This window comes from Camelina sativa, chromosome 17 (assembly GCF_000633955.1).
Source record: "Camelina sativa cultivar DH55 chromosome 17, Cs, whole genome shotgun sequence".
In the NCBI taxonomy this organism is placed as follows: domain Eukaryota; kingdom Viridiplantae; phylum Streptophyta; class Magnoliopsida; order Brassicales; family Brassicaceae; genus Camelina; species Camelina sativa.
In genome coordinates, this window is record NC_025701.1 from 34,134,861 (window position 1) to 34,145,459 (window position 10,599).

The window sequence follows — 10,599 nt, forward strand, 5'->3', positions numbered from 1 at the left end:
GGGAGAGTATTATAAATATAAAGGATATACCAACTGAGTCCTCAAGCGAGACTCGAGGTTGAGATAAACCTCAGAATCAGGGTTCAATTCCAAAAGCCTGGTGACATCAAAAAGAGCAGATTGGTAGTCATTAAGGGTGACTAAAGTCTGAGCCCTCAGCATCAAAGCTCCGCTGTGTTTCTGATCAAGCTCAAGCACCCAACTGCATTCTTCTGCTGCCTGATGGAAGAATCCAAACACACAAACTTATATAACCTTTTTTAACTTTCACAATTTCAAAAAGTCATTTTGCCTTTGTTTTCTACCATTCATGATCTTATCATTAGCTTCGAATTCATTTCAAGTAAACAAGCTCCAACGTCACTCATTACCACTGATTTCAATTAACCATTTCTAAGTTTCAAACTTGAGGTTTCAAATAGAATAAATAAACAAAAGAACCTTATTGAAGTCGTGTAATTTCAAATAACAAGCGGCGCGGTTGCTGTGAAGAGCGATCTTCTGGGGTTTGGGCTTAGCAGCTGTAAGAGCCTCCGTGTAGAAGAGAAGAGCCTCCCTGTACTTGCCGTCTCTGTATAGCTGATGCCCTTTCTCCACCTTGCTTGACGCCGTCGCCGTCACCACCGATGCCATACTCCGTCCGTAGATTCAAATAAACTGCCGACGAGAGAGAGAGAGAGAGAGAGAGAGATCCAGAGAGGCCGAAGAAAAAGGAGCAATCAATATTGGTGAAGGGAAGCGTAATTATAAGACCTCTGGATTAGATGATACACTGTCTATGAACCTTCTTCTGCTTCGTCGATTTGATTTCAATGGCGAGTTGTATTATTGTATTGTATGTATCTATCTTATTAGTAATAATAATTAAATTAGGTATTTTCCGCCGTGTATTGTATTTTAAATATTTTTTTTTTAATTAAAAATGTTAAATTTATAGTCCCGCCATCTGGCACTATTGTTGGGTAAGTGGGTGATATATATGGCCCATTTAACATTTCACTCAGGCCCAACGTTACCCTCAATATTATATTATATCCCCCCTTTTCCCTTTTTTTTTTTTTTTCCGGTAAAATTCGAATTTTTAGTTTTTTTTTGTTAGAATATATTTTCGATGGTTATTAAACCAAAGGATTTTTTAAAAATGTTAATCCATATAATTGCATAAAATTTGAAATATTTCTCAAAATGCATCTCTAGTTTTAAAAAAATGATGAGCAGGGGGTAATACGATTACTATTTTGTGCATAAATGAAATCAAGAATTAAAACCAAAAACAATCCACTCACTAATCATGATAAATAAAAAAAAAGGAAATAAAGTTGCTTAAACTTGGAAGCAGCATTGATGTTCAGTCACATAAAATTTTTTTTAAAAAAAAAAAAAAAAAAAAGAGAGATCAAGATACAAGAAATACTGATATAGCAGAGCAAAATACTTAAGCGTCTTCCACAATTTTCTTCACAACATTGTCCAAATTCTCCAGAGAATCTTCTTTGGTAGCTTCAGCAGGAGGAGGCTCAACGATTTGTGAGCTAGAAGCAACTTCTTTAGCTGGTGCCTTTACTTTCTTTATCTTCTTTAGGCTTCACAGACTTAACCTCCTCACCAACTTTTTCAACAATTTCCTTGGTACCAGTTCCAGTTTCTACACATTATTTTAGAAAACGCCCATGTTACAAACATACATTATTATACTTAAGAAGGGATCAAAATGTATATTCATTCAACCAAATCAGGAAGTGAAAATTTACCGATTTGCATTGGTTCAGAAGTAGCATCAACACGACCTTGGTTCTCAGCAACACTGGTTTTGTACATTTCATCAGTTCGAAGGTTCTCTGTAGCAGTTGGAGCTAATCAAACGGTTAATACTAACATATACCAAAACTAATAACATATTAAAATGAAGAGAATCACTAACTTCAACCATAATCTAATTAATTATTTTCATACCTTTGGCTATTGTTCCTGAAACGAATTCATCATTATTATGGCTCTCATCCACAAGTTCTAACGTATGTGCAAGAATTTTTCTCTTGGTCAATTGTGACCAATAAATTTTAAAGCAGTATATATATATATATTTAGAGAAAAAAAAACGAAGGTTACCTTTTGCTATTGAACCAGTTGCAATAGGTTCAACCTCTCTTTTACCACTTGACGTCTCAACCCCAAGAGCTGGTGTCTTACGACTTCCGTTGGCCGAAGTTTTAGATTTCCTCTTTTTTGATGATTTCTCCTCTGGTCCATGAGTTATCAGAGTAGGAAGAGTCGGAGCAGGGTTTGAAGAAGCAGCAGTGTTAGTCATCGGCAGCTCAACAACGGCCTTGTCCTCAACAAGCATGACGTCCACAAATAGAAACCAGTCCTTGTTACCAATGGCTTGAAAAGCCTGACTCAGAATCATCGAGTCAGGCAAGTGATATTTAATTACTAAACTGTTATTGGGTGGGGAATTGGTGATGCGTGGCCCATCACGTTTGTCCTTAAAGATCGATGAGTTTAGTTTCAAGAACAGAACATCACGTTTACTACTAGATGATCTCGAATGTTAAGCATAATGAAATCATGCATTAATTTAAAACAAAACAAAAAATGATTTAATAAAAAAACATAATGTCGTATAATAGAGGGAATCATTTTATTTTAATTGGGGTAATTAAGCGTCGATGTTGAGTTTCGTACATAGAGAAAAAGAAAGAGATGGGAGGTTATTAGCTCCAATGACTATTTGTATGTTGAGTTTAGAAGCGATCAATGATCCTCATAGCAGCATCAGAGAGTTGGGCATATATGTTGATTTGGCTAAATAGCTCCAAAGACTCCTCAAACAAATACTCATCAAACTTGACACTTTGGAGATTGGACCGACAGCTCAGAGGGTAGCCAAGTGCAAGCATTATCGATCTAGCGGCTTTGTCGTAATCACCGCTTCTCAGATCCGTTTTGGCTTCCGACAATTTTTTAGGTACCTTCATCGACAAGTCCTGTTTGCAAGCCTTCAAAACTTTCTTAACTTCAGCTTTGTCTTCCTTTGACGATAGTTCCGTTAGGTTGCTACAACAATTCAATACTTGTTACATTATAATCCAAGATTTTACAGGAAACAAAAAAAAAACATATATGGTTATTAGATAGAGAGGAAACTTGCTTGATGATGATATTAAGGCGAGAGTCGAGACAGTGTATGACGACTCCGGCGATACCAACAGGGTCAGCATGAACGGAGGTTGGGTCGGATTCAAGACACTGCATGCATGTGGTCGGTGCTTGTGCATTGTGGCATTCATTTATCATCAGATTTTTGTCGGCCCAAATCGGAGAGATGATCACTAGAAGAGTTAACAGGAGAAAATTGATGATCATCATGCCAATTAAGGAAAATTATTGATTTGATTGTTGTGTTATAGTATTTCTTTTGAGGGGTGTGTGAAGTGAAATGCGTATTTAAACTAAGAATATGGGACCGTGGTTGGTCACGAGCTATCTCTCGTTCATGCATGAGGAGGTAGCTCGCTCTATTGTCACATACGCAATTTCAACCTCTATTCAATTTAACCTTTTGTTAACTGACCATTCAAATGCAAGCTGCTCTTCTTATTCTACTACATTTGGTATCAAGCGGGTTAGATTAGTTTTTCTCTTTGCCGAAAATCATATGGCCTCAAATCAATGTTACGTAGAAAGATGGCAATTTATATAAGCTATGTTTTTTAATTAACTAGGTATTGAGCCCCCGCGATATCGTGGGAGAACTCATTTTAATAAAATATTTATTACAATTTTTTTTTAGTATATTTTTATTAAATTATGGTATAATAAATTTCAAAAATACAACTCTTAAAAATATTTTGATAAATATTCTTAAAAATAAATTTATTTTTACATATGATTAACAGAAGTTTTATGTTGACGTATCTTTCTTAATGACCTTTTAAGTCCATTTAATTAGTGGGTTACCTTTTGACTAGAATATTTACAGATTTTGCCATTGATGTAACTTACACATATTTCACTCAATTATTTTGAGAAAAATTACAAGTAAAATATGCAAATAAGGGATACAAATCTTTACGATTAAATAAATAATGATTAGTGCTATAAACATATGATAGGTAGTTGCATTTTTAAAATAATTTTTAATATAATTAAATCCCCATATTTTATTTAATTCTGTTTTCTATTTTAATATTATATAATTATTCGTTGCCTACAATTATACATTTGAAGATAAGTAGATTCTTATATTTATTCCCACATATTTATATAGTTAAACATATTTATATCTATAAATGCTTATATGTTTACATATAACATCACCATATAGAGTGTTAATTTGAAAAAAATGTATAATTACTAGGTAACAACCCGCATTATGTGCGGGATAAATCTATGCAGATAAAATTAGTGTTATGAATAAAGTTATTTTCGAGGATCTAAAATTTGTTTGTGTAAAAACAAAATATATAACCCGTGAGAATATGTTTAGATCAAACTACTATGTATGAACTTAATATATAATCCACTCTTTTTTCAATCTATGCAAGATTTTTTATTTTGTTTATTTTATTTTGTGTAAAAATATGTTTCACCCGTGGAATATTATATCAATGGTATTAAATAAGTCAATTGCCCATAATAATGATTATTATGATAATTTTATTTTGGAAATTTTAAATATGTGAATAGTTTTCAGTTTTTTTTTAATAGGTGAGTACATTTGGGTTTTAAGATGTTTTAGATCTAATAATGTTATAATAATTATATATGTTATAAAAATGATTTAAAAATATTTTAAAATTGAAATGTTTGATTTTTTTTCAATTAATTGAAAAGGAATATTCCTTAATCATTCAATAGAAATTATGTGTAAATATCCATAAAAATGAGGGCTATAAATTCATTGGTTTCTCGAGCTCTCTAGCGACGACACATCAGCATTTTCTTGAGAATGCTTCTCTATTAATATATATAAGGGATTTATTTGGTAATTTTGAACTCTAATGTCTTTTTATAGATTTATCAGTTTAAATATCTTTCTTTTTTTTTTGTTTTAATTGTTAAAAACATGAATACATTGTATAAAACACTATAAATTTCCAAAATAATCGTATAAAAAGTTGAAAAGATATTAAAAATTAATTGAGACCACTCATAAAATGACATAATGTAAAGTCGTTCAAATTAAGTTAATTATTTACAATGTTTCACATAACTCAAATATATTTTTATAAATGAATATGTTTACCTATTTATATTAATGAATATGTTTACATATTTATATTTCTGAAATCAATAAATCAAAATTTATCAAATTAATAACCTTATTTCTTTTAGACATAAGCCTTGTTCGTTTGTGAGTCTCAGTGACACCTTCTAACGACTGTAATTATAGTGCAATTTTCTCTTTTAATCATTTCCGTCAATATCTTCTGTGAATCATTGCACCGTGTTTCTGTCGCTGGTTTTTTCGGAGATGTATTTAAGCGACACAAGTGTCGATTTTCTTCATCTCTCTCACTATATTTAGTCGCTGGTTTTTAAAATTATTGAAGAATCAGTGTTAAGAATAAGAAGATTACCAATCAATCTCAAATTTAAATATAAATAAACAAAAACTATCACACATTTCACTTATAACTCACTTATAATATACATTAATAAAAATGAATATATCTATATTCATAGAGGTGGAATTGTAGATGAATATATAATACAAACAACTATCATTTTGTAGACAAAACATATGATATATAAAAAGTCTAAAGTCATTAAATATTTTGACAATTCTAATAGATTATGTAGATAGTTAATCCAATATTAAATGTACTTACTACTTATTTTTCTCTGTACAAGATGTTGGTTATTTATCTAGTTTTTTGTAAAGGTAAAAACAATTATGAGTGAAAAAAATACAAACAGATTTATAATCTAAATGACTTCATTAAAAATTTAAAACTTTATTTTTTAAGAAAAATCCATAAACCTTTAGTTAAATCAATAATCCTTACAAAAAATTCATTCTTATAATAATATATATTTAGTAATTTTTAAAAATACTTGCAAATGGTTGATTATTAAAAATTTAGAACAATTGAAATATTAATATAAATAAATGAAAACAATGTTTTCTAAGTAACTTACACATAAATAGGATTGCACGTACATGATTAGTAAATGAAAGCAGAGTTTATCCGAGTGATGTGATCTTAAATATTAAATTTACCAAATGTTTCAATGCTTCAATTAAACGGTTAGGATAATTTCTTTTAATATGTTTTAATAAATAAAGATAATTTATGAAGAATTATACTAGTTTAAGATGTGAACATTTGAATGGACACAACTGTTCGGAAAAGTTACAACTGTTCGTAAGAGACACAACTTTACAGTCAACATACATTTACAATTTTTCAAAAAGACGCAACAATATAATTTTTGTGTCGAAAAAATAAAAATTAATTTTTTTTTTTATGAAAAGTCATAATGAAAAGACGCAATTGTTGTCCGCATTTATTCAGCTTACTATTATCATATGTTAAAAAGAAAGTTTAAAAATTTCCCAAAAGAAGAACAAATATATATAATCCTAAAGACGTGTACATTTGAACTAAAAGGAAAGTTTGAAACAAAAACAGAGCCAAACGAAAACAGAGCCAAGCGAAAACATAAACAAACAATAAAAACTAAACGAACTAATATTATATACAAAAGTCACAACTGTTTGTAATAGACACAACTCTACATTCAACAGATGTAACTTTCTAAAGAGACGCAACCATATAATTTTTGTCAAAAGAATAATTAAATAATATTTTTTTTAATGAAAAGTCACGATGAAAAGATGCAACTGAATTTTTTTTAATAAAATGTCACGGAACTGTTCTTTGCATTTATTCAGATTGCTATTATTATATAGATTTATACATTACTCCATACAACCACAACTACTAGCATGATGATGATATATGGAGGCAATTTAGAATCCCTACCGTAAAAAGTTAGACTAATGCTGTATACACAACTAATAGTCTATATACAAGCACTACTAATAGTCTATTGTTAGCAGTTGTAGTATTTTGTAAAATGGAGACTCCACGGTTGTAAACGTCAGCCAACATACTAATTTTACCATTTAATCTTTTCACATAGCATGGGAGATTTTGATATGCACTTCGGATGATATTTTTCCGAAGTAATCGTGTGATTACAGAACTTACAGCCTGTAAAACAGAAACAGAATCGTGAAACCTAAACAATATTATGATGTTACCAAATCTCGCATCGTTTCCAGACCAAAACAAAAATTATCCAAAGTTCACTAAGAAAACGAAACGCAGCCGACATTACTCAAAAATAAAAATACAATACAGGGTTTGTTATGTTTTGCATCCCTACTCTGCACTCTTTGACTTCTTCTTCTTCTTCTTCGTGCTGTGGCCATCATCAGTCTCCTCGTCTCCTCCAGCTTTACTCTTCTTTTTCTTCTTCTCTGATTTCTCATTCTCCTCTGCTGTCTCCATCTTCCTCTTCTCTTTCTTCTTCTTTTTCTCTGACTTGTCCTCTTCCATTGCCACCACCTCTTCTTCTTCTTCTTCTTCTTCTTCTTCTTCTTCTTCTTCACCCTTTGCCTTCTTCTTCTTGCTTTTCTTTGCTGAGACATCCTTCCCTTCATCATCTAAACCAGGAACAGATCAAACACTGAGTCCACCATCACTCTAGGAGAACTCTGTTTTCAACTAAAAAAAGCTATACACGAAATACCATTCTTTTGCAGATTCTCTATGACTTCCTTCATTACATCCACATTCTTGCGTGGGGCAACACCTTTGTCATAAAATTCCAGCCTTTCCTCAACTTGTTCACGAAGCTTCTCACCAAAGGCAGTAGTTGCACCATCTGCGTAGGACATATCAAGGTACATAATTTAAAACTTAACAGCATTTCTCACAACACAAAGCTCTTCTCCAGGGTTGTCAGAACTATACCAGCGAAACAATCAATCCGGGATGCTATAGAGCACTTGTTAGCAAGATAACGAGCGATACGACCCTTGTTCTTAGCAGAGGCTCGGCCAATGAAGGAAGAATGGAAAATCAACCCATACTTGGGAGTGTTTCCACGTGTTTTAAGTGCCCTGAAACATCACAGCAGTACATGTCACACGCAACACTAAAAGAAAAACTTGGGAAAATTAATATAAGACAGGGCCAGATATTGAACCTGAAAAGCGCCTTCTCAGCTCCAAGAATCTGGAGGGTGGATGATGGGCATTTAGCAAGGTTAGTCAGACTTCCAGCATGTGAAATCAAACGAGCACCAACCATTTCTCCAATCAAAGCTGCCAAATTAGGGGCAATGTCGCTCATCTTGGTAACGAGATAATCGTAGAGCTTCTTCCTGTAGTCAGCAAGATCCATAACTCTCTGAGCAAAGGTCTGTACGTTGATCAGGTCAACTGGTGACAAATCCTGACCTGTCAATAGGTAAGAAAATAACCGTCTCAGAACAATTGATATTAGAAACACTCATTTATTCATTGCTATTAAAAAAAACACGGCTCATGAAATATACCCATGGAAGCTTTTCCAGCTTCGACGACCTCCTTTGCCTTATCTTCATCCCCTAAGACTTCAGTAAGCATTGGGATGTGGTCTTCAGTCAACTTTGACTTGTCATCAATCATCTTTGAAACACGGGCGTAAAGATAGTTGTCATTAACTATCTTCACTAGCTCGGGGAAGTGCCACGAATACCATTCCCTGTGAGAACATTGTAACCAGTTCAGCTACCAATATTTCTCAAAGGTAAATTGCAACACAGAATCTGAAAGGGAAAAAAAGCACAAAACAAACCTGACTCTCATGGCAAAGGAATTGATATCCTTGTCAAGGGTGTCAAGCAGGAAAATAGCTTGAATAACCATGTTATCCACTCGGTTAACATTGAACTTCACCTTGGCTCTGCTGTAGCTATGAGCTAACCCAAGCTGAGATTTTTCAAGATCACCAGGCTACACAAATATAAAATGTTCATGAGAACACAAACCATAGGTAACGAGCTAGAAGACAAGAGAAGGCCTTTAAATACAAAGAAGGATGGCACACCTTTAGGTCCTTGATGAACCTATCAAAATGCTGGCGTACACCTCTGAGAAGCTCAAGTACGAACTCATTGCTCTGGCATGGGATTTTAGTTGCTTCAAAAATATGTGAACCGAGTTTAGGCTCAGCCAATCCTAAGCTGAACTTGGGTTTCTTTCCCTCCTTGACTTTAGGAAGATTCAACTCCAGGAAACTTCTAAGCTCGTCAGTCATAACACCTACCAACATCAGATAAATCCAATTCCAGAGATCAATGATATAATCAAAACAATGAATCAACAATAAATTGAAGCGCTTTCTACAATATATATATATATATATATATATATCCAGGGGTTTTGAACTATGAGGGTTTAAATCTAAGGGTTTACTTTTCCAGCTGAACCAAACACCTAAGTGAAAGTCTCTGTTCTAGCTCTAAATCGAAGAACAAGCAGTGTATATAACAAGATACACTCAACACAACACATGAAGATACAAAACAAGGAACAAGTTAGTGGGTAATGAAGAGTCACCTTCGGAGACGGCGTTTTGTTGGTTGAGAGCATCGAGGGCAGACTCGAAGGGGTGAAAGGCTGTGAGCTGAACTACACGGCCAAACCGACTGAGGTCAGAGACGGAGGTCCGAACGGCTTCAGTGTTCTGTCCGATCTCATCTAGTCCGTGCACCTCGAAGATGGCATAGCCTGAAGAAGATTCGTACTGCACATACATCGTCATTTTTGGAGGAGAAGAAACTAAAACCCTAAAAACCTACTGAGCGAGATACATATACAATGAGCCGAAACTAGGGTTTCAGGGTTTAATAGGATTTGTTTGATGGCGCTGCCTTGAACAAATTAAATGGGCCTGGCCCATTTTACGGTCTCTTAGTTGTATTAGCTTATAGAGAGTCCAATCTTTTTGCTCGGCCCATCACGGCCGCTTTAAGAAATTTTTATTATTGTATGTGTCGATTTTTTTTTTTTTTAACAATGTGATACTATTTTCGAAATTTTTGACAGAAGTTGCAGAGATGACAAGAACAAGAAATCGAATTCGGAGGTACGAAAATATTTTTATTGAGTTATATGTGAAATCTGTTTCTCCAATAGATTTGTCATCTTCCATATAAACTTGTACATGATGTATCTAAACAAACGTATCTGTAGGCTATACCTACAGAGGAGACAAATTCATCTTCCCTCCTTGATCTTGAATCCAAGCATTGGCTTAGAGTCGCTGTCTCCGGGGGCAGGCGTCACAAAGCTTGTGGAGAAGCTTGTGGTGTCATCAAATCTACTACAGTCAGTTAGGTAGCCTGGCTTAGAGGTGACATCATTTAACTCAGAGCTCTTAAATTACTATTATATTGAATGGAAGTGGAATCTGTTTCTCCAGTACATATAGAAGAAAACTGTCATCTTCCATAACAGAAACATATCTATAGGCTAATACCAATTATCGAGAGGAAACATTTTCATCTTCCCTCCTTGATCTTGAATCCAACCATTGG

The 10,599-nt window shown here is 33.7% G+C and overlaps 4 protein-coding genes across 4 annotated transcripts in view; all 4 read right to left on the reverse strand.

Moving 5' to 3' along the window:
* The window catches only part of LOC104758900 (protein unc-45 homolog A-like), a 2,347-nt gene extending 1,514 nt beyond the window's left edge, over positions 1 to 833 (reverse strand). Inside the window, exons 1-2 of the mRNA XM_010481870.2 lie at positions 442 to 833; positions 31 to 219 (exon numbers count right to left, since the gene is read on the reverse strand). Coding sequence (XP_010480172.1) covers positions 31 to 219; positions 442 to 633 — 381 coding nt within the window. The 5' untranslated portion in view covers positions 634 to 833. The remainder of the gene's footprint in view (positions 1 to 30; positions 220 to 441) is intronic.
* LOC104758901 (pectinesterase inhibitor-like) lies at positions 2,618 to 3,408 on the reverse strand. Its single transcript, XM_010481871.2, has 2 exons — positions 3,152 to 3,408; positions 2,618 to 3,057 (listed from the first exon to the last, which is right to left on the reverse strand). Exons 1-2 carry the CDS (start codon positions 3,367 to 3,369, stop codon positions 2,745 to 2,747), a joined length of 531 nt encoding a protein of 176 aa, XP_010480173.1. The 5' UTR covers positions 3,370 to 3,408; the 3' UTR covers positions 2,618 to 2,744.
* On the reverse strand, positions 7,241 to 9,874 carry LOC104758903 (nucleolar protein 56). The gene is made up of 8 exons (XM_010481873.2): positions 9,620 to 9,874; positions 9,108 to 9,322; positions 8,856 to 9,013; positions 8,575 to 8,762; positions 8,224 to 8,476; positions 7,989 to 8,137; positions 7,765 to 7,899; positions 7,241 to 7,678 (listed from the first exon to the last, which is right to left on the reverse strand). Exons 1-8 carry the CDS (start codon positions 9,822 to 9,824, stop codon positions 7,395 to 7,397), a joined length of 1,587 nt encoding a protein of 528 aa, XP_010480175.1. The 5' UTR covers positions 9,825 to 9,874; the 3' UTR covers positions 7,241 to 7,394.
* Positions 10,422 to 10,599, reverse strand: part of LOC104758905 (probable LRR receptor-like serine/threonine-protein kinase At1g56130) — a gene marked incomplete in the record, with an annotated part of 7,130 nt that continues 6,952 nt past the window's right edge. Inside the window, 1 exon segment of the mRNA XM_019239192.1 lies at positions 10,422 to 10,599. Coding sequence (XP_019094737.1) covers positions 10,564 to 10,599 — 36 coding nt within the window.